This window comes from Aethalodelphis obliquidens, unplaced genomic scaffold (assembly GCF_003676395.1).
Source record: "Aethalodelphis obliquidens isolate GAN/ISIS:26980383/991018 unplaced genomic scaffold, ASM367639v1 scaffold30, whole genome shotgun sequence".
Taxonomy (NCBI): Eukaryota; Metazoa; Chordata; class Mammalia; order Artiodactyla; family Delphinidae; genus Aethalodelphis; species Aethalodelphis obliquidens.
This window is the reverse complement of record NW_020837974.1, coordinates 3,468,722-3,495,830: the sequence shown is the minus strand read 5'-3', so window position 1 is coordinate 3,495,830 and position 27,109 is coordinate 3,468,722. Positions and strand designations below refer to the sequence as shown.

The following is a 27,109-nucleotide window of genomic DNA, read 5'->3' as shown; positions in this document are numbered from 1 at the left end:
GTCACCCCTAGCGTAGCGAGAAATGTCCAGGGCTGGGCCGTCCAGCCCAGCTCACGGGGAGGCGTGATCCAGAAATGGAGCGCGTCTTCTTCACCCAGTGGCAAGGTTGGGCGTTTTCCTCTAAGATGAGTGACTTGGCACGTGAGATCACCGCTGTACAAGGCCTGGCCGCTCTCGTCACGTTATCCCGCCAGGGCCGCTCCCCTGTGGGCCAGGGCTTCTCCGTGGTGTGTCTGTTACCGAATCCCCATCATGGTGGCGGTGGAGGGGCCATGGGGACGACCTTGCTCGGGACGCGGGCTCCACCGTGACGCCCCAGATCCAGTGTGCAGAGCCTGGACCACGAGGCTGCGGGTCTGCCTGGACCAGGCTGAGAACCCCAGGCCGCGCCCCGCAGGCCGCTGGCTTGTGGGTGACGCTGCCCACACGTCCCTCCTGTCGCCGCCCAGCCTCCATCCCAGGCTTAGGGAGGAGGTTCTGCTCAGAGCCGGGCAGACACGCCCTGGGTTTGCGCGTCGTTGGGATGCGTGGATTGTGGTGGTGAAGCTGAAGTGGGATCAGACGCGGCGCGGCACCCGAAGCCACGACCCTCCTCAGGACGCCTGGCCGAACGACCGGTCTCCAGCGGCCTCATCAGGCGCCCCCGCCGCCAGGCCCCCAGCCCACCTCGGGGCAGCCGCAGAGTCCTACACACATGCGAGGACCTCAGAGTGTTTATGATTTTTACTTTACACCTGAGTACTTGCCTTCCAGAGTTGACATAAACATTTTTAATCACATTTATTTAGAGTTTTAAAAAATAAAACGAGTAAAACATCACACAGAGTTATCCATAAAGTATGTCCTATCACGTGCAGTATGTGATGTCACACGTGTTCTAGCAGCTCCAATACGGTATGTAACGTACCTCCCCGGGCTCAGACCCCCACCTGTCAGGCGGCCGTTTCTTGAACTTGCTCTGTGCCTTTTCTGTCCGTTTTTGAAAACAGCTTTACGTGCACATGTACGCACACCGTGAGCAGCATGCCGCGGGGTTTTGTGTGCTCTTTTCAGCATGTAAACAGAGGTCCCACACCCTACCCATTGCTCCCCATCTGCCTTTCCACCCGCCACTGGGTACAGGCTGGGCCCAGCTTTCCCTGCAGCATCTCTGCCCTGTGCAAGGATAGTCCCCGTGGAGGGTTGCGTGGGGTTCAGGGGCCTTCCTTGCTCAGGTGTCCACACGTGTGAGGGTCCTCGTGGCTGTGCTGCCCGCAGGGTGTGCACGGATCTGTCGGCTGGACCTTGTGGGTTGCTCTACACGTTGGCCGTGCTGGCGTTGGCGGCCCAGCGGCCCCGGCCTTGAGCTGCCGCTACCTCCCTCCCGACAGCCCTGGCCCTTCAACCCTGAGGGCCTGTGGATGAGCCCTGGACGCTGTTCCAAACTCCCCAGGCGGCCCTGAGCGCGGGCGGGGTGAGAGCCCCTGCTTTAGCCTGGGAGGGGGTCAGCTGCGAGGGGACGTGGGACCCCAGCTGGAGGAGTGGTGTCCAGTCGGCCGAGAGTGTGCGCCCACGCCCATCTGCTGCAGTCCCAGGGACGCTGGCCCTGGTCGCTCGGGCCTCGTCCAGGGCCTCTGCGGGCCCCCAGGAATCGAAGAGGAAAGGGTGACCTTATGGGCTCTGCTGCTGCCCGGGAGCCCCAGCACTTGTGCAAGGTGGTTCTGAGGTGCATCCTCTCCTGCAGCCCCGTCCTAGGAGGAGGAAAAGCCTGGGCTAGAGCGTCGTTTTGGACTGGTTTTTAAATGTCTTCTTCCAGGCAGGGCCCCCGCTTGTGCCGTGATGCCCCAGCCGTGAGAGCGGGGGGTGGGACTGGTGAGGCTGGGGGCTGCCTCCCCGCCTGCCCCCACCTCTGTTCCTCCATCCCTGCCTCCTGCCCTCGGCCTCCTCCTTCCCCTGACCCGCCCCTCTTCCCCCACCCCTCCCCCCGCCCGCTGCCCTGCCTGACGGTCGCTGGCCCGGCTCTGCAGCAGGCGGGGAGCAGCGGGCGCCCGGCAAACGGCTCGCACTGCGGCTGAGCAGCCTCCCTCCTGCAGCCCCGGCTCCCTGTGGGCTGCCGGGGACCGGGCTCCCTTCTTCTTCTGGAAGGCAGGTCGGTGTTCCCGGGCGCCCTCGGCCCCCGCTTGCCCACCTCACTTGCCCTGGGTTTGTCTGGTTTTGTTTGGAACGGTTACAGGAAGGGATGCTGCAGACAGAGGCTGTGTGGAGGGCCCTCGGCAGGGGGCTCAGAGAGGAAGGCCTGGGTCAGCCGGGGAAGGCGACGGTGACAGGAGACTGGCCCTCGAGTTCCGTGTGGCTTCTCAGCTTTCACGCGGCATTAGTTTAAAAGAGCGCTTCCTACGTGTAGAAGGGTAAGGCTTTTGTGGGGTGTGCACGGGTGTGCGCGTGTGCATGCGTGTGCCTGGCCGTGTTGGAGGTGCCCCGGGACGGAGCAGCCGTGTTCTGGATGGAGACCAGCCGGCCCTGTGGGCTGGAGTGACGTGGCGAGTTGACTGCTTCCTCCTTGTAAATGGGGGGGGATGATGAACAGTCGTCACCTAATCAGCTCACGCACGCACACACGGGCTGCCAGGACGGGACAGGGGATGGGCAGGTTTTGGGGTCGGCGTGGTACCCACGAAGCCCCCAGCACGCTGACTCTGCGGGGGTCGAGGCTGTGGTGGGCTTGGCGTCCCGCGGGGAGGCCGTGGTGCTGGCTGGTCTCGGGGCTGGGATGCGCCACGGGCTCCTGTGGGGCGTCTGGGGCCTCGGACGGCCGGGCTGCCTGGCTCTCGGGGCGAGCCCCGGAGGAGCCACGGCCTTCCGAGGATGCGGTCTGTGGGCAGAGTCCCGCGGCCGCCTGCAGGCCTGCTTGACGGAGCCGCGACCCGTGTTAGGAGCGGCCTCGAGCCATCTGTTCACCCCGCGCTGCTTCTGCCGCAGGGATAAACGCCCAGGCCCGGAGACTGCAGCGGAGCCGCGCCAAGGGAACCACAGCCCCGGCCGCGGGGGGCACCTGGAGCCCCCCTCCACCCCGCCTGCGCCGCACGGTCAGCGAGACCAGCCTGGGCTCGGCCATTGCCCCGCCGTCCACTGCCCGGGGCCCCGAGGAGCCCGGCCAGGACGCCATGCGCTGCTCCCTCTACGAGTCGCCCCACCTGCTGCTCCTGCAGGGCTACAGCCAGCAGCACGTGAGCGCCCCTCTCCTGGGCCCGAGGCGGTGGGAGGGGCGGCGGCGAGCAGGGCGTGGGAGGCTCTCGGCTTGGCGCCCCCGCCCCTCTGCTCCTTACTGACCACGTCAGCGGGGGACTCGGGGGCCGGAGAAATGGGCTGCGGGGGAGCACCCCATTGGGTCCGCCCTAGACGCTGGAGGAGGGTGGCGGCTTCCCCGTCCTCTGCTTCCAGAACATTCTTTCGTCCAGGCTGCAGTGGGCGGCAGCAGGGCCTTGGGAGGGGGTCCCCCCAGCTCCTCACTCACTGATCCCAGTGTGGGTCTTACCTGGTACTGGGCCCCCTTCCTGCCCGGCCTGGCGGGCCCCTGGGGAATGGCCCCCGTGGGCTGGGCCGCAGGCCTCCCGCGGCCTCGAGCGTGTGCGGGGCGGCTTCCTCTGAGGAGTCCCGCAGGCCCCCGCCCCGCGCCCGCATTTCATACCACTTTTGTCGGAGGCCTCTTGGCCTGAAGGGGCTCGCCCTTGGCGACCCCGCCGACCCTGCCCGTGCTGCCGCCCCGGGGAGGTCTGCTGTTCCTCCCGGCCTCTCGCTCACCCGCGTGTCCCCCGCTCCCTTTCCTGCTCCACCTTCCCCGCACGCTGTGTGACCTTGTCAGGGCTCTGCAGCTCAGGTCCTGGGAGGCATCTTCCCTCCCGGAGCCGGCGCAAAAAGGGGGGGCGCCTCCCCAGCTTGTCGCCGTCACCTGGCGGAGCGGGCGGGCCTGGCGTGTCTGTAGACCAGTGTCCACGTTCAGGTCTGCCCTTGGCTGGCCTCTCATGTCTCGAAGCTGGGGCCTCCCCCCCACCGCACCCCGGGCGTCTGGTGTACCACCGAGGCTGCTCTGGGAGATGGGGTGGGCGCCCAGTGTGGGCAGGCAGCGGGGCAGGAAGGGCTCCGGGGGGCGGGGGGTGGGTGCTGCCCAGGGCGGCTTAGGTACCAGGGGTGGAACTGCCCGAGTGGCGTCCTGCCCCTGAGGTCTGGTGTCTGCGTTTCAGGACAGCCTGGTCTACGTGCTCAACCGGGAGCGGCACACGGTGGGCCAGAGGACCCCCTCCAGCAAGCCCAGCATCAGCCTCTCGGCCCCCGACATCCTGCCCCTGCACTGCACCATCCGCAGGCGCCGGCCGTTGGACCGAGCTCAGGCGGGGGCACAGCTGGTCCTGGAGCCCATCCCCGGGGCGTCCGTCTCGGTCAACTTCTCGGAGGTGGGGGGCCGCGCCGTGGCGCTGCGCCACGGGGACCTGCTCTCCCTGGGCCTGTACTACCTGCTGCTGCTGAAGGACCCAGCGCAGGCCCAGCCCCTGCCCGCCCAGGCCCTGGCCCGCCTCCGGGCCGTGCCGGAGAGCTGTAGGATGTGCGGTGCCCCGCTCCGGGCCCGGGGCGCCTCGGTCTCCGCGAGGCCCGGACCCCCCCGGGCGCAGCCGCTGCACCTGGAGTTCGAGCCCGACATGGAGGACGCGCTGCTGCAGCGGATCATGACGCTGGTCGAGCCGGGCGGCAACGACCACAAGCTGACCCCCGCCTTCCTCCTCTGCCTCTGCATTCAGCACTCGGCCACCCGCCTCGAGCCGGGCTCCTTCGGGCAGCTCCTGCTCAAGATGGCCAAGATGATCCGAGAGACGGTCTGGGTCAGTGGCGGGGCGGGGGGCGGTTCGCTGCCGGCGGCCTCGGCCGGGAGAGGAGCGGGTGGGAGCCGCGGCTGCCTGGGTGGAGGGCGCGAGCTCCCCCTTGACCGAGACCAGCCCTCGTCGCTGTCGGGCGAGCAGGATAGGCAGGGCCGCCGGGGGAGCTGGGGTAGCCGCCGAGGGTTCGGCTTCGTGAGCTCCGGTCCTGTGTCCCTCCTCACGGCCCAGCCCTGCCGGCGCCCAGGCGGCCTGGGAGCCCCGCGCTTTCTGCCGGGAGCAGGTCGAGACCCTGCCGACACCCCACTGCAGAGCCCTTGTCGGGTAGGGGGGAGGGGGGGCACAGGACCGGTCGATGCTGTCCATTGAAACTTCAGCCAGGATGGTCTCTGGACCGCGGCACCACGCACGTCCAGGTAGAATTCCTTGCTGGGGGGCTGACCCCTGCACCGCAGGCCTCCCCCCTCCCCCCCGCGGCTGGCAGCACGCCTCCCCTCCCCCCTCACGGAAGCGGCTTCAGGCACTGCCAGACGTCCCCTGGGACCAGAGCACCCGGCGGGCATCTCCTGCCCCTCCAGGGGCTGGACTCCCTGGGGAGCTGAAGGCTGGCTGGTAGTTACACGCAGTCCTTCAGAGAGACCCCCTTAGTCTCAGCTGTGCTCACCCTGAGGCAGACGTGGGAAAAGGAAACCAGTTGGCCGTGTAGACACTGGATAGATTCCTCAGATTAAAATCTGCATTTAAAACGTTTGAAACTTTTTAAAAGCAAAAGCCATCCTGGCCTGCCACATCCAAAGGTTTGTGCAAGCGATCTGTGCCTTGTGCGTATCTGAGCCGCGTCCCCCAGAGTCCCGAGTGGCATTTGGGGTGTGTGGTCGCTTCCCCTCTGTGCATCTGAAGTCCGTGCAGAGTGTGGACCGAGGGGCCTGACGCTTAGAAGCTCTGAATTTCACACGAATCACCGTCCTTTTCCGAGTCTGCTCTGTGCCAGACACTTACTAGTAATCAGATGCTGTTGGACTTAATTCTCACAACCACCCTGACGGCGTAGGTGCTGTGTCCCACGTCACAGCTGAGAACGCCGGGGCAAAGGAGGGTGCTGGTGACTCCGGGCAGAGAACTGGATGCCTCCGAGCCCGAGCGTCGTCCCTGGTTCCCCCGCCATGCACGTGGGATCAGCCCTGCGAACCCCCTCCCCTGCCCCCGTGCAGGCTTGGAAACGGGCTCGTGGAGGTGGGACCCCCCACCCCAGGTCCCGGGCCCGGGTGTCCCCCGTACGGCTTCCCCTCTGGGGTGTGAGAAGTCTGTCTAGAGCCTTGAGTTTCATTTGTGTGTCTGTTTCTTGGGCATCGGCAGCTCCTCTGCGTCCCCCAGTGCTCACGTGTCTCGTCAACTCAGGCCGATGTGAGCCTCTGAGAGAACGTGTGAGGGAGGCGCGGTTAGGACCACGCTAAGCCGGATAACGGCACTGAAGCAAGAATGAGTCCTTGATTAAAGGGGACAGAAAATGTTGGCTAGACCTGAGTCCCTGTGGGGACGTTTAAACATACTTGTGTGTACTCAGGCGCACGTGCATCTGCTCCGCGTGACTGGGGCTGACTTTTAAAAGTGCATCTGTGAAGCTTGACCGTAAGAGTGTTGCTAGAACGTTCGTTCTGACATTTGTCATACGTTTGACCCATCTTTACTGCTCCCTAAGTGGCCGGCTGTTACGTAAGAGAGATGGCTGTGAAACGGTGCCCTTGTAGGAAACGCGTGGTTCGTACGCAGTAACGGAATGCCAGGAGGTCAGATCAAATGGAAAACAGTCCTCCCAGTGTAGCTTGGAGCGATGCCCGGAGCAGTGATGCCGTGTTTCATGTAGATGGGAGGCTGTGTCAGTGGTGTCCTGCTTGTCTCATCTTTGCTTTTTTTCCCTTTATAATTGTAGGAGAAAACCAAAGAACTCGCTGAGAAGCAGGCGCACCTGTAAGTACGGCCCCGTCTTCGTACCCGCCCAGCAGGCCACTGGTTCCCCAGGAGCCAAGTCCCAGCAGCCCTCACCCTGCAACCTCTGGGGTCAGCTCTGTGTCTTTCTGTCTCAGGGTGGCTGTTTCCATGTCTGTAGTCACCACCCTGGGCAGCTCTGTGTCGGGGAGGTCTCTCCAGAGCATCTGTGAGACGAGTGGGCACGACCCTCCGGGAAGCCTTCTCCTCGCCCTCCCGTAGTTGCTGTGTTAATGCGAACCTGCTGCTTTGGGGAAGTGGACGCCTCCCGGTGTAGAGGTGGGGCAGGGGGTCTCCGCTGTCCAACGTCGGTTTTCATAGAAAGTACGGGTTCTACTTTTACGCGCCGCTGGGGGGACTTGAGGAAACCATTTGGCATTAACGGTAAAGACGTGCGTATCCTGGGACACCCCCCGCCTGCCCTTGAGCGGACACCACCGAGAACCGCCTTCGCAGAAGGTGGCGGCGGCACCTGTGTTTGTGCTGTGGACCCCTAGCCATGGTGAAGGCTTGAAGGCCACAGCTGTCCGTCCCCTTGAAGGAACACGCACATGTGGTGACAGCCCGAGCAGAGGTTGCCTGTGGTCACTGCCCGTCGTGGACGAAGGGCTCGCGGGGCCTTAAGTCATGCTGCGGTCCACGGGGTTTGCCTCATTTCTGTTTATGTGAGGATGACACGTGAAGAAGATACTCCGTTTATAAAGCACATGGTTGCTGTCCGTGCTTGTGGGGTACCGTCCGCCCGTGGTCCTGTAAGCCAGTGGTCCCCAATCTTTTTGGCACCAGGGACTGGTTTCGTGGCAGACAGTTTCTCCACGGACGGGGCGGGGAGTGGGAGATGGTTCAGGTGGTGATGAGAGCGACGGGGAGCGGCAGATGAAGCTTCGCTCACTCGCCCGCCGCTCACCTCCTGCTGTGCGGCCCGGGGCTGCGGGGTGGGGGGGGACCTCTGCTGCAAGGGAGTCGGGAGGAAGCATTATTATCCCCTCCTTCCGAAGCCGGGAACTAGAGGCTCAGAGACGGGAAGCCGGGGTCTGAGCAGCGAAGCTCCCGCCGGGCTGAGTGGAGCAGAATCCCTGTCGCTCACGAATGTGCTCTGTTGGCTGCCGCCCTGCTCGAGGGTAGTGGGTAGCGGGTAGCGGGGTGCTGTTACAGGCCAGGCCCCGGGAGGGGGGCCCCACGGAAGACAGCCTACAGCTGGCCCGGCATGGAGGGACCAGCTGAGGCCCAGGCAGCTCGGAGAAGCCCTGCATCCTTCAGGTTCCGAACGGGAGGGGAAGTCCGCGAGGGAGCTAGCCTCACCTGCGGCTCTGTCCTGTCCCCAGGGTGAGGCGGGCCTGGAGGGAGGAGTCCTCAGGAGAACCCTGCCCTCGCCCTCCAGCGCATCCTCCCACTGGTGCCTGTCCGCTGGGGCCTTGGCCCTTAGACAGGAGGAAACAGCCCCTCCTTCAGCAGCTCCTTGTGTCATTAGGGCCTAAAAACAGCCCTGGCTCCATCCCAGCGAATGCTTTTTTTTAAAAAAATTATGAATCACTTTCAAAATACAGGAGAGTACAGAGCGTATCAGTTACCCCTGAACCCACACCTGAATTTCACATGATTCACGTTTTGCCCCATTAGCTTCAGGTCTTTCTTGTGTGCTTCTTTTAAAATTGTAAGTGGCCGTTAACTCTTCCTGAATGCTTTTTCCGCGTCTGTGATCGTCACACATTTTCCCCTTGAATCTGAGTGTGGGTCCTACATCAGGAGGTTTTCTGAACCGTGATTGGATTCCCGGGATCGCACCTCTCATAACTATTGATTTTGTCGTTAGCAAGGCGAGATGCGGTTTGTTGATACTTCAGGATTTTCCCATCTGAATTCATAAGTAGAATCGGCCTGTGAATTCATTTATTGTTTTGTATTGTCCTTGTCTGATTTTAATGGCAAGGTTCTCAGAAATGAATTGGGCAGCCTTCTCTGCTTTCAGTTCTCTGAGTCGATTTGTCGGAGGGTGAGGACTCTGGGCCGCGGAGGTTTCCTGGAAGCGGCCCAGAAAAGCGTCTGGGCGGCGCCTGTGTTTGCTGATTCCATTTCTTTAATGTTTATGGTTTGTTTAGTTTTCTGTTTCTTCTTGTGTTGATTTTGGTAAGTTTTGCTTTCCTAGGAAGTTATCTATTGCCTGTGTTTTCAAAGTTATTGGAATAAAATGGTTCATTATATTCTTGTAGGACTTCTTTCATCTCTAATATGTTTGTAGTGATATCGCCTTATTTAATTCCTGTTGTGTTCCTATTTTTTCTCTCCCCACCCCCTTTGATTTATCTTCCCAGGCATTTGTCTGTTATCATCTGTTTAAAAGAACCAATTTTGTTGTTTCTGTTTACCTTTTCTTTGATTTCTATTCCATTTACCTCTTTATTATTTCCTTATCCTTGCATAATTTCTGTTTTAATTTCTTCTTTGACTCATGAATTGTTTAGAAAGTTTTTTGAAATTTTTTCATTTTTTTATTTACTAACAAAAATGTTTTAAATTTTATTTTCAGTAATCAATAATATATTATTAATAATAATTAATATAGAAGAGCAATAATTTCTCTTGTACAGGTGTCCCAGATGATCTTTATTTTTATTTTAAAAAATGTTATGGCCGCATCATGCGTCATGAGGGATCAGTTCCCCGACCAGGGATCGAATCCGCGCCCCCTGCCGTGGAAGCGCAGTCTTAACCGCTGGACCACCAGGGAAGTCCCCCAGATGATTTCTTTTTAAATTTATATCAGAACGTCATTGATTTGATTTGGTTTATTTTTATTTATTTTACTGTGGTGAGAACATTTAACATGAAAGCTATGCTCTTAAACTTTTAAGCGTGCAGTACAGTATCGTTAACTGTAGGTGCACTGTCGTACAGCAGGTCTCTAGAACTCGCTCATCCTGCGTAATTGAGACTTTATGCTCATTGATGAGCAGTTTCTCTTGTCTGCCCTCCTGCCCCCACCCCTGGTAACCGCCCCTCTGCTCGCTGATTCTGTGAGTTTGACTGTTTTGGGTCCCTCATGTAAGTGGAGTCACATAGTACGTGTCCTTCTGTGATTGGCTTATTTCACTGAGCATCATGTCTTCAGGGTTCATCCGTGTTGTTGCATATTGCAGGATTTCCTTCATTTTTTATTTTGTTTTGCGGTACGCGGGCCTCTCACTGTTGTGGCCTCTCCCGTTGCGGAGCACAGGCTCCGGACACGCAGGCTCAGCGGCCATGGCTCATGGGCCCAGCCGCTCCGCGGCATGTGGGATCCTCCTGGACCGGGGCACAAACCCGTGTGCCCTGCATTGGCAGGCGGACTGTCAACCACTGCGCCACCAGGGAAGCCCTCCTTCTTTATTTAATGGATAATGTTCCATTGTGTTATAAACCAGATTTTCTTTATTCATTCATTCGTCAGTAGACCTTGCGTTTGATTCCACGTCTCGGATATTATGAGTAGTGCTGCAGTGAACACCAGGGTGCTAATATTTCTTGGAGATCCTGATTTCAATTCTTTTGGATAAACACTAAGAAGTGGAATTGCTGGATCATAAGGTAGTTCTACTTATAGTTTTTTGAGGAACCTCCGTACTGTTTTACACAGTGGCTGCACCAGTTTGCATTCCTGCCAGCAGTGCACAAGGGTTCTGATTTTCCCACATCGTCACCAATACTTGTTGACTCTGGTCTTTTTCATGAAACCATGACAGGCGTGGGGTGGCAGCTGCTTGAGTTTTGACTTGCATTTCCCTGATGATTATGTATGTTGAGAACCTTTTCGTGCTCCTCTGGCTGGCTGTCTACTTTGGAGACATATCTGTTCAAGTCTTCAGCGCCTTTTTAGTCGGGTTATTAGTGGTTTGTTTTGTTTTGTTTTGTTTGCTTTTGAGTTGTAGGAATTCCTTATGTGTATTGGGAAATTCACCCCGTATCTGATATGTGGTTTGCAAATGTTTTCTCCCATTCCGTGGGCTGCCTTCTTATTCTGTTAACGGTTTCCTTTGCTGCACAGAAGCCTTTTCGTTTGACCTATCGCCGCTTGTCTATGTGTGTTTTTATTGCCTGCGCCTTTGGTGTCATGTCCCTGAAATCGTCGTGCCTACTCGGTGCTTGCCCGGACGGGTGGGCCAGGCCGCTGTGCCTTGTTTGTGCCCCACGGTACGGCAGGGCTGGCCGGTGGCGCGTCCTCAGCGCTGACCTCGCTGGGACCCGACACCAAAGCTCCGCTTGGCAGTAGCTGGTGGACTGTTTTTCCGTGCAGGCCTGCCTGTCTGTCCCGTTGAGTTCTGGGCGGAATGGAGAAGGGCAATAAATGTTGAAAACAAAATGGAGCTAGGCTCTGACGAGCAGATTCATCCTTTTTTGACGACATAAAGCTCTTCGTGCATGCACGTGTGTGTGTAATTCAACCAGCGAGGAGAACGGACGAGAGGAGCAAGATAAGCAGTGGAAACAAGGAGACGCATCTGAAGCCTGTACCTCCCCAGGAGCAGGACAGAGGGGGGTCATGCTGTCTGTGGACAAAAGTGAAGTTACGTCAGAGAGAGCAGCAAAGTGCAGGCACAAGGAGAACGTGGGGAAGGGAGCCCGAGGCCCGTGGGGCGCGGAGGAGGCCGAGGCTGCAGCCCGCCCGACACTTCCGCACCAACCCTGCCGCTGATATGGCCCGTCGGCTTTTCCCGTGGGCCTGATCGCCAGGACCCCCGGCACGACGGTCACTGCAACAGCCGGAGTCCCTGAGCTGCTCCGGGCGCCGGCAAGCCCTCCAGGCAGGATGAAGAGCCTAGGGACAGCGCCGTCCTCGCGCGATGCCCGCAGACGCCCGCCTTGACCCCCGGAATCCGCCAGTAAGAGGCACAGCCCAGCGTCACCCCCAGACAGACCCAGTTACCTCTGAGTGGTTTGATTTGCTTGTCAATGGATCTCTGCTCACCTGTCAGAGCACCTGGCAGGTGTGGTCAGGGACCCTGCGGTGTGAGGATGCTCTCAGAATGCACGGCCCACCGACGGGCTTGCTGTCGGGATGAGGAACCGTGCCGGCGAGACACCGACTGGCATTTAGAGGGAGGAATCGCCCGGAGCTCTGCTCGCCGCACCCGCCCCTCGGCCTCCCCAGGAGGCTGGTGAGGACAGCGCGGTGCTTCTGTCACATTGCAGGCGACTCGGACACCAGGTCCTGCATGCTGGTGGCTGGGGCCCGGGAGACGCGGGAGGAGGGGCTTGAGATGGGCGGAGCTGACCTCGCAGGCTCCCATCGAGGGAGGCAGGCGGCCCTCACGTGCCCAGTGTCCCCTGGAAAGGGAGTGCCACGGGCCCTCTACCCCAGGCGGCCGTCCCCCAGGGTGGGATGGGGTTGGAGGGCCGGGAAGGGCCTAGCTCCATGCCGCCGCCTGGGAGCCCCTCCCGCCCCTCTCCTCTGCCCGCCGCCCGGCCCCAGACACGGCCAGGCAGCCCCCGTGAGTGGGGTCGTTTGTGGGTTTCCTAACGGTACCTCTGAGTCTTCCAGTAGCGCCCGCGATCCCTGCCTCCTGGCGCTGCCTTAGCCGTCGTCTTCCGCCTCCTGCCGGGACGCGGCGGCACTTAGCTGCGCTTGTCCGATCACCGCCCCAAGAGATGCGCCTCTGCTTGCTTCCTCTGTTAGTTACGTTCCTCACTTAAGACACCCGCCCTCGTCTCTCTTGCTCTCGGGTACGAGGGGCAATTCCTGTTGCTTGTCCGAACGGTCACAGCCGCTCTGTTCTCTGATTCTCAAAGACAAGATGTGAAAAGAAACCGTTTACCAGAGTCCTTTTCCAGCGTGGCCTCGGGCGGTCCTTCCTGTGAGGGTTTGTAGGCGATGTGCCTCTCACAGGTTATGGATCTGAATCCAGTTCCCGGCCTGACGCTGGCAGGCTGACAGATCGCGGTGGGTGTTTTGAGCGTCCGCTGTTCTCACGCACAGAGAGCGGCGGGTTCGGCGTGACTCTTGGTCTCTGTCTTGGCAGCCAGGAGCCCCTCTCCACGGCCAGCTTCACCATGGCGGGCCTGGTTCCGGACCTGCAGCACATCCTCTTCTGGATGTCCAACTCGGTTGAGCTTTTGTACTTTATCCAGCAGAAGTGCCCACTCTACATGCAGAGCCTGGAGGAGGACCTGGATGTCACAGGTATGGCCGTGCTGCTGCTCCCAGGTGGTGAGCAGGGGAGAGGTGGCCCCCAGAGCAGAGACGGGTGTGTGTCGGGGGCGTCCCCAAAGAGGGAGGTGACCTGCCGGTCGGGCTATAACCCGGTGCCTCTCGTCTGTGACGCGTCGGCGTTCTCTGTCCCCGTCATTTCACGCAGCCCCACTGGGGGAGGCCCGGGAGACACAGGTCACTCACTGCATTCTGTCAGCCCTTGGTCACCAGCCCCTCCAGAACGCACCGCAGTCTCAGAAAGGAGGCGCGTTGCTCGTGAGAGTTACGAGACTGTGCGACACGTGTTGACTTCAGAGACTAAAACGTAGGAAAACGTGCCTCCTAGAGCTGATGCAACGCAGCGTAAAGCGCTGAAAACGCTCAGTGAGAGAGTGACTCTGACTGGGGCGGTCTAGGAGGGCTTCGTGGAGAAGGTGGCGTTCGGCCAGGCCCTGAGGGGGTGTGAGATGTCAGCTGGCGTGTGTCTGATGGGGCTGCAGCGTGTCCTGGCACTGAGCCGGGACGGAGCAGCGGGGCTGCATGCAGCAGGACCGGGTGTGGCAGCTGGGGACCAGAGGCTCGGTTTCGTCCCGTGCGGCCTCGCTCTGCCCTGCGAGGACAGAGCCGGGGGCCTGCCTGCCTCGGGGAGCGGTGGGGAGGCCACTCGGCAGGACGGGCGCGGCCGTGTCTCCCGGGACACAGGCTCACAGTCGGCCTGAGGCCCTGGGCCCTGCTGGTTCCCCTGATGCCGACCGGCTAGGTTCCTAGGGGAGGGGCTCGTGGCGGCCTCCGGCGAGGCGGCTGGTCTGCCCAGGGGCGGGCTGTCCCACTCTGCGCTCAGTTGGCCACCGGCTTCGGAGACGGGGTGGCGAGGCCGAGGCCCTGGGGCGTCCCGGCCAGGCCCGGGGAGATGGGGTCCGCCTACCTTCCTCTCGTCAGTTGTGGTTTCTGAGTCTTTTCTGCCCCCGACTTCGCAGGGAAGGGGCAGTGGGGACTGTCTTGGGCTCCCAGGGCCTCCGTGGATATGTGGCAGAAGCAGTGTCTCCTCCGTGCCCCAGTGGTCGGTCATTCGTTGCAGGCCCGCTGGCCTGTCGCTCCCTCCCTTGGGCGGACATTGTGAACACCGTCCAGTAGACCCCCAGGATGGGGCAGCTGCTGTCTGTCCACCGGGCCTGGGTTGGACACAGACTGTCACCCACCTTTGCCCCGAACGTGACGCGAGGACCACACCTCCCGAGTCTCCGTCGGCAGTGCGCCTCGCTCTGCGCAGCAGCCCGGGCCCACCCCGGGCCTGGTGCTGCTGGAATCCAGCGTTTGCAGAGGCTTCCTGTCACCTCTCTCCCCAGACCCTGCTGAGCTCTTTTGGGGGGGTGGCCTCCAGCCCCCCAGGACTGAGGCCGCAGCGCTCAGCGGGCTCTGAGTGCAGGGGACTCTTGTGCACGTGGCGTCGGCCGGCGAGCACCCGGCCTCTGGCTGGTCCTTCCGTGTGGAAGCCAGGAGGCCAGGTCGGGAGACGGCACCCCGTCACCCCGACTTCGGGCACAGTGCTCACAGGCGAGTCCCGCCGGTGCCCCTCCTTGTCTGGACATATTTCAGACGCAGTGTTGAGAGGCTGCAGGCCTGGGGTTAGCATATCCTTCACAGGGACCCTGAGTCAGGCTGATCTTCATGAAAAAAGCTGCTGGGGGTTCTGTTCTTAGGAAGATATTCTTGGTCCAAGGCCCAGATGTCGTGTAGGCCAGTCGACGTTGGGAGAGTGAGCACGTGGACGGCTGGGGTCCCACCTCTGCCCGCCCCGGGGACCACAAGGGCTGGGGAAACCACAGCAGGGCCTGAGCGTCCCGGAAACAACGTCCGGGGCGGTGCAGGCTCCGGAGAGCTCAGAGGAAAAAACCATCAACCAGGGGGCGAAGGGAAGGTCAGAGTTGGCGTGTTTGGCCTCCTGACCTTTAGCAGGAAATATCTGTGGGAAGAATTCTAAAAACAGAGATGTGTCATGTCCTGAAAACTGGAAAAAGAGCTTTTTCTTCCCCAAACAACCTTTTCTGTCTGAAGCTCTTATCCAGGAAGCCCGTTCACAGGGGAAGATAAAAGATTAGCCCATCGGGGGGACGTTTATTTAATTCATTTAAAGTTCTCCTGTAAGGCTTTGAGGCTCTGCCTCAGCGCCTGCGGACTGTGGGGTCCCAGGGGGCGGTCCTCAGCCCCGGGGCCTCGGGAGGGAGGGGGGACGAGGCCCGGGTCCTCTGACAGGCGCGTGCGGGCGTCAGCTGAGTCGGAAACCCCAGCAGAGCCCGCGCCGCGGCTAGGAGGGTTTCAGGGTGTTTCTGCGGCGTCTGCTGGGAGCCGCCTGGGGTTGTGCTCTGTGGACCCCAGCCTCCTCCCTCTGTCCGTCCCCTCCTCCCTCTCTCCAGAGCCCCCGGGCCCACATGAGGGGCGTAGGTCTCCTTCTCAGACAAGCTGGCGCCGTCAGAGCCTGCGGCCCCTACAGTCACCCAATTGGCTTCTCCCCCAAAGCCCAGGGGGGCTGCAGGGAGCAGCCAGACCCTGCCGGGCTCCGGGAAGGGCCCTGGGGAGGCCCCGCAGGCCTCCGGCTTCCTGGTCGGGAGGGTTCTGGGAGGCCCTGGGGGGGTCAGGGAGCCCCGAGCCCTCGATGGGCCATGCTGGCGTCTGCAGGGCGGGTCTCTGACGGACGCGCACACCGTTTCCGTTGGCCCAGTAGCCGGGCGGCCCTGTCCCTGTGCTCCTGGGAGGCCCAGCTTAGCGCTCAGGGCTATTCCCGGCCTCCCTCCCTCCCTCCCTGAAAGGAGGTTCCCAGACGTGGGGCCCACTCTGTGCACTAAGCAAGAGGCCGCCCGGGACGGGCAGCGCAGGACGGGCAGCGCAGGAAAGCCTCGCCGCCGGCCTTCGTCCTCGCCAGGAGAAGCGAGGGGCCGAGCGAGCGGAGGCTGGAGGCGGGCGTCCCGTCCGGTCCCTCCCCAAGTGCCACTGGGGCCGCTGGCACCAGGCACCTCATGCCTCCCGACTTCGGGAAGGCCCCTCGGGACGGCCCCTCCCTGTTGGGCCCCTGGTCTTGGGGACCCCGTGGCCAGCCTGGCCTCTTGGCCGTACAGGAGCCCCACCCGGGGGAGGGAGTCAGCTGGCGTGGCTCACACCCCCCAGTCCCAGCCGCAGCTGCAGCCCCCCGGCCGCTGCCCAGCCTGGGAGGCCCGTCCCCCGAGGTGCTGAGCGCCCAGGGTCTCCGCTCTGTGCCTGCGACACGGCAGTGTCTTCCCTGGGGGGCGCTAGTGGGGGGGAACGGGGCACGAGGGCCATCTGGGCTTCTCGGGAAAGTGTCGTGACGGCCTCCTTAGGACCTCTGGCCAGGTGTCCTTTGACCTGTATCCCTAGTGAGAAGTGACCTGCGGGCCAGGATCTGCCAGCGCTGGGCACTTGGTCCCGACCCCGTATCCGGAAGCTGCTAGCGCGTGAGCGTCCGCTGCGCTTGGTATCGAGTTGGTGTCCATGGGCTTGGAAGCTCGGGGCCCGGGGTCCCAGGGGCCCCGTGGCTTTGGTTTGTCACATTTTCCAAACCCAAGAGGAGGGTGCTGGGCGGAGGCCTCAGGAGGCGTCGGGTGGGGGTTTGAACTCGCGGCAGTTCCAGAAGGTTCCTGCCCGAGTCCCCCCTCCCCTGGCCCTGCAGTGACAGCGCCACATTCCCCCGCAGGCTCGAAGGAGTCCCTGTTCTCCTGCACGCTCACGGCCAGTGAGGAGGCCATGGCAGTGCTGGAGGAGGTCATCCTGTACGCCTTCCAGCAGTGCGTGTACTACGTCTCCAAGGTACGGCCTCTGCGTGCGCGTTCTCCCGGGGGACCTGCATGCCGGCCCGGCCGCCTCTGCCCGCCCGGACCCCGGCCTCGGGCCCCTGGCCCCCTCACCTGCCGTTGCTCTCGTCGAGCGAGTCCTCTGCCCCAGGCGGGGCCAGCGAGCGAGAGAGACGGGGCCGGCTGCTCTGGGGAGGCGTCTCGGACGGCGGGCCAGCTGTGCGGTGGTTCCGGCTGCCGTGGCCCCGGCTCCCCTGCCCGCGCCGTCCCTAACGCTGGTGGGGGCAGCCGTGCGGCCATGTCTCGGGACTCAGAGCCGAGCGGGGGACCCCGGGGCTCTGCCGTGTCCTTGGGTCAGTGGGGCTCACTCGCCCCCACTCCGTCCAGTAAAACCCTTCTGATAAAATAAGAAGAGGGCGAAGCCCCCTGCCCTCAGGGTCCTCTGGGTGCCGTCCGGCCCCTTTGCCGGAGCCCCTGCAGCCCGTGTCATCTGCGCCTTCGCTGGGAGGTTTACCGATCCCCCTCCCCGCTGCGGCTCCCACTGGCTGAGCCCGGCGCTCACACGTGGGTCGCTGACACACGTGGTCTGGCCGAGGCGTGAGCGGGATGGGTCGGGCCCGGGGCCCCCGCCCACAGCAGCCGGTGTTTTCCTCTCGCCCGCAGTCCCTGTACGTGTGCCTCCCGGCCCTGCTGGAGTGCCCCCCCTTCCAGCTGGAGTGCCGCGAGAGCTGGTGCTCGGCCCCTCAGCTGCCCGAGGAGCTGCACCGCGTCGTGTCCATCTACCAGGCCACCCTGGACCTCCTGCGGCCGCTGCAGGTGCACCCCGAGATCGCCGCCCAGGTGCTGGCCTACCTCTTCTTCTTCTCCGGCACGCTGCTCTTCAACCAGCTCCTGGACAAGGGTGAGGGTCCGGGGCGGACAGCCCGCAGGGCCACTGAGCGTGTCCTTCCGGAGACCAGCGGGTTGAGCTGTCCCGCTCCGTGGTGTCTGGGCGGGTGCCGCGGGGGGAGGACGTGCTGCAGAGCCTGTCCCTGTGGGAGCGGGAGCCGCCCATCTGTGTCTGCACAGGGCCCCGCCGGCCTTTCCTGGTTTATTTTATCCCCGCGTGGCCTGGGGCCCCTGTGAGCGAGGAGGCAGCAGGCTCAGGGAAGTGACGTGGCCTTTGACCCTGCCTCACTGCCACCCAGATCTCCTCCATCGCCCTGCCCAGCGCTCAGGGCCGAGGCAGTGCTGGGGTGCGGGGCAGGGAGAGCGGGGCCAGCCCACAGCACGTGCGAAGCCTGGACCACGGCCCTCTGCACTTGGGGTCGCGTGGCTGTCACCGCCCCTCCCTGCCCTGCCACCTTCACCTCCCACCTCCATACCCACCCACCCATGCCCAGAGAGGTGTCTGGAAGCAGGTAGTTGTCTTAGAAACTGACGTAAGGTCTTCCGTCTGTCCAGAGGCCTGGTGGGGGGGGCGCGGGAGGAGGACAGGGCTAGGGCCCAGCCGGGCCTGGCTCCCTCGGGGTGGGGGGTGGCGGGCAGCATGCCTGCCCTGCGGGGGCTGCCCGGCATCACCCTCGTTCCCTCCCTCCATTCCCAGGGCCCTCTCTGAGTTGCTTCCACTGGCCCAGAGGCGTCCAGGCCTGTGCCCGCCTGCAGCAGCTCCTGGAGTGGACACGGAATGCCGGCTTTGGCGAGGCTGGAGAGCGCTTCTTCCGGAAGCTTTCCTGCACACTCAGCCTGCTGGCCACGCCCAGTGCCCAGCTCGTGCAGGTGGGAGGGGTACGGAGGGTGGGGGGCAGCGGGCGCAGCGAGGATGGGGCGGCACGCTGCACGGTCGCCCTGGGGACAGCAGCTTGCAGACCAGGAGGGGCTCAGTGGGCTTGCAGTGGCTTAGTCCACAGCTGTTCCCACCTGCAGGCGGGATAACGGCCCCAGGATGTCTGTGTCTAGTCTCTGACCTGCAGCTGTGGCCACAGGGGGCCCTGCTGATGTGGGGAGGTCACCCCGGGGCACCTGGTGGCCCCGTCTAAGCACACGAGTCCTTAAAACTGGGAAAATATTTGCAAACGATGAGACCAACAAGGGCTTAATTTCCAAAATCTACAAACAACTCATACAGCTCGATATCAAAAAACAACACAATAAAAAAATGGGCAAAAGACCTAAACAGACATTTCTCCAAAGAAGATATACAGATGACCAAAAGGCACATGAAAAGACGCTCAGCATTGCTGCTTATCAGAGAAATGCAAGTTGAAACTACAGTGAGGTATCACCTCACACCGGTTGGAATGGCCATCATTCAAAAGCCTACAAATAACAATTGCTGGAGAGGGCGTGGACAGAAGGGAGCCTCTTGCACTGTTGGTGGGGATGTAAACTGTGCAGCCACTATGGAGAATGGTATGGAGGTTCCTCAGAAAACTAAAGATAGAGCTACCATATGACCCAGCAATCCCACTCCTGGGCACATATCCAGAGAAAACTCTAATTCGAAAAGACATATGCGCCGCAGTGTTCACAGCAGCACTATTTTCAACAGCCCAGACACGGAAGCCACCTAAATGTCCATCAACAGACGACTGGCTTAAGGAGATGTGGTACATGTATGCGATGGAGTACTACTCAGCCATAAAAAAGAATGAAATAATGCCATTTGCAGCAATATGGATGGACCTAGAGATCGTCATACTAAGCGAAGTAAGTCAGAAAGAGAAGGAGAAAGACAAATACCATGTGATCATGACTTCTGTGTGAAATCTGAAAATATGATACCAATGAATTTATTTACAAAACAGAAACAGACTCACAGGCATAGAAAACAAACTTATGGTTACCAGAGGGGAAAGTGGGCGGGGGGAGGGATAAATTAGGAATTTGGGATTAACAGATACAAACTACTACACATAAAACAGGTGAACAACAAGGTCCTACTGTACAGCACAGGGAACTATATTCAATATCCCGTGATAAACCATAATGGAAAGGAATCCGAAGCAGGATCGTATATGTATAAAATCACTTTATCGTAGACCAGTAACTAACAGAACGCTGCAAATCAACTATACTTGAACAAAAGAAGAAAGAGGGAAGCAGAAGAGTGGGTCAGAGAGACAGGAAAGGGCTGGCTCTGAAGGTGGAGGACGGGGCCACGGGGCAAGGGTACAGCAGCCTCCAGGAGCTGGGAATGGCCCTCGGCTGGAGGCCAGCACAGGAACGGGACCTCAGTCCTACAACCACAGGCAAACGGATCCTGCCCTGGGGCCGCCAGAAGGAGCACAGCCCTGCAACTCTTGATTCTAGCCTGTGCGACCTGCGCTGGACGTCCGACCCCCAGAACTGTAAGACTGCGCTCACGGTGATCTCACTGCCACCTTCGTGGTCATTTGTTAGAACAGCAGCAGGAAACGGACACAGCTCACCTGCCTCCCTCACCTGCTGTGCGACATGGTCGTCACAGGTAATCAGCGAGACCAAGCTACCCAGGCCCTTTCCTGCCGGGCAGCGACATGGAACCCACCCAGGGGATGGCCAGCGTGTTTGCAGGGTGGCCCCATGGACTCCGCTTCCCACGCCCTGGGGAGCTGCTCCGTGTTTGAACCGCGTAGGGGACCGGCTGCCCCGTCCGCCCCCGTGAAGTCCCAGCCGACGTGAGCGCAGCCAGGAAGCCCCACATGGTAGTGACGGCGTCCACAGCCACGGCCACCACGGGCAGCCACGAGCCACTGTGTGGAGCTCAGACTTGGGCAGCGCATCCGCCTGCAGAGGGGAAGACGAGATGGGGTCCCCCCGGGGCGCTGCTGTGCACACTGCTCTTGCCCTGGGCCTGGCACACAGGCGTGTGCCCTGGCGAAGTTACCACAGGGGTCCCCAACCCCCAGGCCACGGACCAGTACCAGTCCGTGGCCTGATAGGAACCGGGCCGCACGGCAGGAGGTGAGCGGTGGGTGAGCGGGTGAAGCTCCAGCTGTATGTACGGCCGCTCCCCATGGCTCGCGTCACCGCCTGAGCTCCGCCTCCTGTCAGACCAGCGGCGGCATCAGATTCTCACAGGAGCGCAAACCCTACTGTGAACCGCGTGTACGAGGGATCTAGGTGGCACGCTCCTTAGGAGAATCTAATGCCTGGTGATCCCAGGTGGGGGCGCTGGCGCTGGGGAGGGGCCGCAAATGCAGATCCTTAGCACAGAGGTTTGACTGTCCAGAGACCATAATAAGTCAGTTACTTGCAGACTCATATCAAAACCCTATCCGTGAGCGGCAAGTGACAATTAGCTCAGGGCTCCCACTGAGTCTGCATTGTGGTGAGTTGTATAATTATTTCATTACACATTACAGTGTAATGATAATAGAAATAAAGTGCACAATAGATGTAATGCGCTTGAATCATCCCCACACCATCCCCCACTGGCGCCCAGTCCGTGGAAAAATTGTCTTCCACGAAACCGGTCCCTGGTGCCAAACGCATTGGGGACCGCTGAGTTACCAAGCTGGGTGCTTCAGGTTTGCGTGGTTTTCTGTGGTTTCTGTGGTGTTTGTACTTCAGTACAAAATGCACGGCAAGGAAGGAGCAGCGGTGCACTAGCTGCTCAGCTGCGCCTCTCCCTGCACAGCTGGGAGCTGCCTGCTCCGTCCTCTGGCAGAAGACTGGGGTCTATTTCTAGAGCATTTAAGACCGAGGGTCTCCAGGTTGGGACACGGGATCTCACCCTGAAGGAGGGAGCACCCCGGTGGCAGAGCCCCCATTGCTGGAGCCCCGCACTCTCGCCCACCAGGCCCGGGCCTGCGCCCTCCAAGCAGGGGGCGGCCAACTTGGCAGGGCTGGCGGTCAGCGACAGCCCAGGGCAGGACGGAGGATGCTGACACTGGGCCTCCACAGCCAACCAGCCAGGAGAGGGAGAGAGAGGCAGGGAGTGAGGCAAAGAGGCCTCAGGCCGTAGTTTGCCACCCTCAAAACGGACTGTTCAGGGAGGAGAAACTTACTTAAAAAACCATTTGTAGGGCTTCCCTGGTGGCGCAGCGGTTGAGAGTCCGCCTGCCGATGCAGGGGACGCGGGTTCGTGCCCCGGTCCGGGAAGATCCCGCATGCCGCGGAGCAGCTGGGCCCGTGAGCCATGGCCGCTGAGCCTGCGCGTCCGGAGCCTGTGAGGAGAGGCCCGCGTACAGAGAAAAAAAAAAAAAAAAAAAAAAACATTTGTATCGTCTTAAAGATAAGGGAAGGTACAGTAACCATTACATAACAGGATGCTATAAATAAGAGAACAAAAAGAATTCTTGGAAGTTACAACTACGACAGCAGAGATGCAGAGTTCAGTAGCAGAGCTGGAAGATAAAGTCCAGGAGATCGCCCGGAAGCAGAGCCAGCAAGGTGGAAGAGGCGCTCGCTCCTGCTGGGGGACGGCTCAGCGCCGTCGGGGCGCCCGCCGACGCCAGCCTCGGAGAAGCACAGGCGTGGCGAAGCGTGGCTTCTAGGACGAAAGTCAAAACCACCTCCGGGCAGACGAGGCCGTCCTGTGCTGTCATGTGTTTGGGGTGGAGGTGTCAGGAAGAGGCCGCTCTCCCCGCTTCCCCACGTAGCTTAGGATGTTGTCTGTCCCTTCAGTGTCGATACTCGACAACCACCGCCCAGGCCTCTTGATGTGGGCAGTGAAATCAAACGTGGGCGAAACAGAGAAGAAGGAAGAAAGAAGGAAACTAAGGGACCGGTCAGGTGAGGCCCTGCATCCAAGCAGCGTGAGGCCAGAGACGGCGGGGCCGGCAGGGAGCGAAGACCAACCGCCAGTCGCCCAGCCCGCTCGACCCGAGTGTCCGGACTGCAGGTGCAGCCGGTGGGTGAAAAGCACAGTGGCTGAAACAGACCTGCACCAAGACACGCTCACAGGCTTGCAGAGACGCCGCTGAGCTTCCAGAGAAGAAGGAGAGCAGCTCGGGTCTGGAGGTCAGCGGTCAGGATGGTTTCCGACTTCTCAGGAGCGAATGCAGGAGCTGCCTCCCATATTCCCTCCGAGGCCAGCTCGAGCCTGGAGTCCTGATGCCTGATGGCGGGGACAGTGGCCTGAGGACGCTCTCCCACGCCAGGCCCCCAGCGTCCCCCTAGCACAGGCCTCCCTGGGAAGCTCCTCGAGAGCAGAAGGACGGGGTTCCAGGAAGCAAGACGGACGGAGACGGTAACTCAGCGACCTGCCGTTTGTCTTCTGCCAGGGCGCCTTCCCTGCCCCCGGCTGCCCCCGCAGTCTCGTGCGGCACCTAATGCTACCGTCGTGCCTTCGTGCAGGTCTTTGACCTGCTTGGCTCCCTTCACACGGTACGAGGTGGGGGTCCTATTTCACGGCCCCCTAACCTCCCAGTGGTCTCGCCCCGTTTCTTAGCCCCCCAAGGTGGTGTGACAGGGCTTGTTCGGTGGGCAGGGCACTCGGCGCGGTGCCTGCTGGCCTCTCCGGGGAACGCCCCCACCCCCCACCCGCCACCTGACCCGGCGCTCGCCCTGGACGCCCACAGGCATGGGGTGAGCTGCCCTCTGCACCGGCCTTGACCTCGGCCTCGCTGACCTCGCTGTCCCGCACGGACGCCCCAGGGCGGAGCGGGTGCTGGCGCAGGGAGCCCTGGGCCCTGCCGCCGGAGCTCCCAGAAGACAGGCCCTCCCTGGGGGGGCGGGCTGGGTCCCCGGCCTTTGACCAGGAGCTCCTTCTCGTCAGCAGATGAGCTGGGCGAACCTGCGGGCCGCGTTCCCTGCCCTGAGCCCTGCGCAGCTGCACCGCCTGCTGACCCAGTACCAGCTGGCCTCGGCCATGGGCCCCATGAGCGCCTGGGAGCCAGGTGCCCAGGACAGCCCCGCAGCCTTGAAGTCAGGTGAGGCGTCTCCTCCGGCTGGAGCTCAGAACTCGGGTGTGGCCCGGGGGCTCCTTGACCCCCAGGTCCCTGGGTCCCCAGGTGGGGGGACAGGGCAGGACACCCGAGGAGGAAGACGGCCCAGGGAGGAGGCTCGCCTTTGCCCCCAGGCTCTCGGCTCAGATCAGAGGTCCCCACTGCCCCTCATGGGGCCTCGCTGGGTGCACGGCCACCAGGAGGAGAGCAGGGTCTCCACACCAGCTGCCACGGCACAACCTGTCGGGAAACGGTGTCGAGCCATCTTGCCCTGGGTGTATTACGTGTGGAGACAGACGTACATACGTGTGTGTATATTTTTATGAGTTTTGTATCTCCTCATTAGCAGTATGTACACTATAACACAAGCAAAAACGGAAAGTAAAGGACGGGGGAAGATCCAGATAGAAGTAGGGCTTCCGACACCTGGTCACCTGGGGCTTGGGCCCTGGGCGCCGTCCCCCGCCCCGTTTACTGGTTCACGTCCAAGGCCTTCCGCGGAGGGAGGGAGGGGGCTCTGTGCTGGGCACCGGGAGCAAGGCAGGGGCTGCCGTCTTCCCTCTGTCTGGAAGGCGCGTGTGTCCTCGTGCGGAGGCCAGCACTTAGGCAGGCTGTGCTCAGCCCCGTGACACGTGCGCGGTGCAGGCGGCGTGGCCGCGGGGGCCCGGCAGGAGCAGGTGGCGGCCTGGGGTGCTGGTGTCTGGGCCGGGTGAGCTGGGCTCCAGGCTGGGGTGTGCGGTGGGCCCGGGGGAGCCAGGGGCCGCAGGCAGGGGTCGTGGCGTGGGGCCCAAGTGCCGAATGGTGGCGCCGGGGCTTCATCCTGGGTGCTCGCTGGGACTCAGGAGGCGTGAGAGCGCCGTATGGGCTTGTGCGGCCCCTCCCGTGTCCCCGGGGTCCCATGGCGTCAGGCGGGGGTGGCCGGGCAGCTGCCTCCTGGCCGGGGGGTCACGCCGCCCTCACCCCTGCAGAGGACGTCCTGGAGTCCTATGAAAACCCCCCACCCATCGTTTTGCCGAGCGAGGGCTTCCAGGTGGATCTGGAGGCCGACTGCCTGGACGACAGCCTCCACCAGCACCTCCTCTACATCCGCCACTTCCTGTGGAGCCTGCGGAGCAAGCCCAGCCCCGGCGGCAGGCCCGCGCGGCCAGAGTGTCTCCAGGTACTGGGGTGGACGCAGGAGCGGGGGGCTCCCGAGGCCGCGGAGGCTTGGGGGGCCCCTCTGTCCTCCCAGCACATCGGGCTTCCTGGTGCTGAGTTCTTTCCCCCTCCCCCAGGGCCCGCAACACACCAGCCCCGAGGGCCACCCTGAGGACCAGAGCCGCCCCCTGGCTTCCAGGGACCCTGGCAGGGGAGCCCGTGAGGCCGGCTTGGAGCGCACGCCTCCTTCCGCGGGGGACCCCCAGGCACAGGGCCCTCTGGGAAGGCCGCCAGGCCGCGTGAGCCGTGGGGGGGCCCAGGCCGGGGACCCACACGGGGACCCCTCGTGCCTGCTCACGCCTCCCGGCACCCCACTCAGCCTGGAACCCGCTGTCCCCGACTGGCCAGAAGCCAGCAGTGCCTGTGGGGAAGTGCTTCTGGAAGGGAGGAGGAACGGGCCGAGCGGCCCGGGGTGCGCAGCCCCACAAGGTGAGCCCCGAGCCAGGCCCGCACCCCAGTCCTGGCCCTGCTGGCTCCTGGGCAACTGCCTTGGGGTCCTTCCCCTGCGGGGCCCTGGTGTCGCGTCTGGCCCAGGCTGTCAGAGTTGCCCACGAACGCCTGTTGCCCTGGACACAGGACAGGCTCCTGGGGCAGCTGGGGAGGGCACCGTGTGGCTCAGGCCCGGGCAGCTGGGGACTCGGGGAGTCACTCTGCCCGGGGGAGAGGAAGGATGGCCCCATGACGTGTGTTGAGCCCCAGAGCCGATGCAAGGCCAGTGGGATCGGTGGGGGAGCGGGGCGGGGCGGGGGAGCTGGAGCCCTGGGCGTGTGGACACTGGGCTGGCCGGGCTGGAGGGCAACGAAGGGCAAGCATCCCCCAGCCCCGCCCGGCCCCTGGTGAGTCCTCAGTGCTCGCGCCAAGCTTAGAGGGTGCCCTGAGGGCAGGGGTCACTGGAACCGAGCTGGGCCTGAGGCAGGACACCTCTCAGCGACCTGGGCGGTGCCCCGGCAGGGCTCCACAACTGACCTCGTGGGGAGAGAGAGGGCGCAGGACCCTCAGCGTGGGGAGCAGCAAGGCCCAGCTGAAAAGAGCCCCAGCTCCGGAGGGACAGACGTGGGGTCACCGCTGAGAAGTGCGGTGGGAGAGGGCAGGGGAGGGAAAGCAGAGCCCCCTTCTCAACCTTCCGGAAGCACCCGGCCTCTGAGAGGGGCCGGTGTCCCGGGGCAGCACAGGGTGGCCTGACCCCCGTCACCCTGATGGTGGTCCAGGTCTGGCTTTTCCCTTCTGGCCAGACGGGCATCTTTCTGGACCTCTGTGAGCACGTGTCTCTTTGGAGTAGCTAAGCCAGGATGTCCCTGGGTCCGGACTCCTGGGCAGGCGCAGGCCCCCGGGGCAGAGTCTGGACAGAGGACTGAGCCGCCGGCCCCTGACCTTACCTAACCTCGCTGCATTTTTCTCGCCCGCCCAGGAGACTGTGCGGCCCCGGCGGCCGAGCCCCCTCCAGCCCCCTCCAGCCACAGCTCCAGCACGGACGACTTCTGCTACATGTTCGTGGTGGAGCTAGAGCGAGGCCCCTCCGGGCTGGGCATGGGCCTGGTCGACGGGATGGTGAGTGAGCTGCCCCGCCACTTCCTGCAGGCCCCCAGGCTCCTCTTCTTTCCCAGAGACGGGCCCACAGCTGGGGTGGTCACAGGCAGGCGGTGGGCAGAGGCCCATGGCCCTGGGGACCAGGGGCTGGTGGGGGCGTCTCAGCAGCTGCTTCCGCCGCCTGCACCCTCAGGCCTCATGGCGTCTGTCCTGGGCCTGCGGGGACTCTGATGGTGTCCAGCGCTGTCCTTGAAGACACACTGATGACCATACAGGAGCCCCACCGGGGGAGGGGCGGAGGTGGCCCTGCCTGGAGACCCCTGTGTGCGAGGGGCCCACGGAGCTCTGAGGCTTCCGCTTCTCCCCCAGCACACACCCCTGGGCGCCCCAGGGCTCTACATCCAGACCCTGCTCCCGGGCAGCCCCGCAGCGTCCGACGGGTGGCTGTCGCTGGGAGACCGCATCCTGGAGGTGAACGGCAGCAGCCTGGTGGGCGTCAGCTACCTGAGGTACCGCGCCTCGCCCCCCGCCCAGCCTGTGGGAGGCCACGCCCACCTGAGGTACCGCGCCTCGCCCCGCCCCCCGCCTGTGGGAGGCCACGCCCACCCTTGGGACGTCGGAGCTGAGTAAATGGAGGCACAGCCGTCGGGCCCGGCTCCCAAGGGCCACCCCCCGCCCTCCCCCCGCACTGGCCCTCCGATGACACACCGGTCCCCGCAGGGGCTCAGGCACCTT

The 27,109-nt window shown here is 62.4% G+C and overlaps 1 protein-coding gene across 5 annotated transcripts in view; it reads left to right on the top strand.

Annotated features, from left to right (window-relative positions):
* Positions 1-27,109, top strand: part of RADIL (Rap associating with DIL domain) — a 63,372-nt gene that overhangs the window by 35,747 nt on the left and 516 nt on the right. For 3 of the 5 annotated variants that reach the window (XM_027125647.1, XM_027125646.1, XM_027125648.1), the window contains 12 exons: positions 2,959-3,206; positions 4,221-4,853; positions 6,778-6,815; positions 12,827-12,987; positions 16,703-16,815; positions 17,463-17,700; positions 18,385-18,557; positions 23,485-23,635; positions 24,619-24,809; positions 24,925-25,276; positions 26,256-26,395; positions 26,744-26,883. In XM_027125647.1, coding sequence (XP_026981448.1) covers positions 2,959-3,206; positions 4,221-4,853; positions 6,778-6,815; positions 12,827-12,987; positions 16,703-16,815; positions 17,463-17,700; positions 18,385-18,557; positions 23,485-23,635; positions 24,619-24,809; positions 24,925-25,276; positions 26,256-26,395; positions 26,744-26,883 — 2,578 coding nt within the window. Of the gene's footprint in view, positions 1-2,958; positions 3,207-4,220; positions 4,854-6,777; positions 6,816-12,826; positions 12,988-16,702; positions 16,816-17,462; positions 17,701-18,384; positions 18,558-23,484; positions 23,636-24,618; positions 24,810-24,924; positions 25,277-26,255; positions 26,396-26,743; positions 26,884-27,109 lie in introns of those variants that run through there. The other 2 variants (XM_027125650.1, XM_027125649.1) reach the window with 2 other exon arrangements.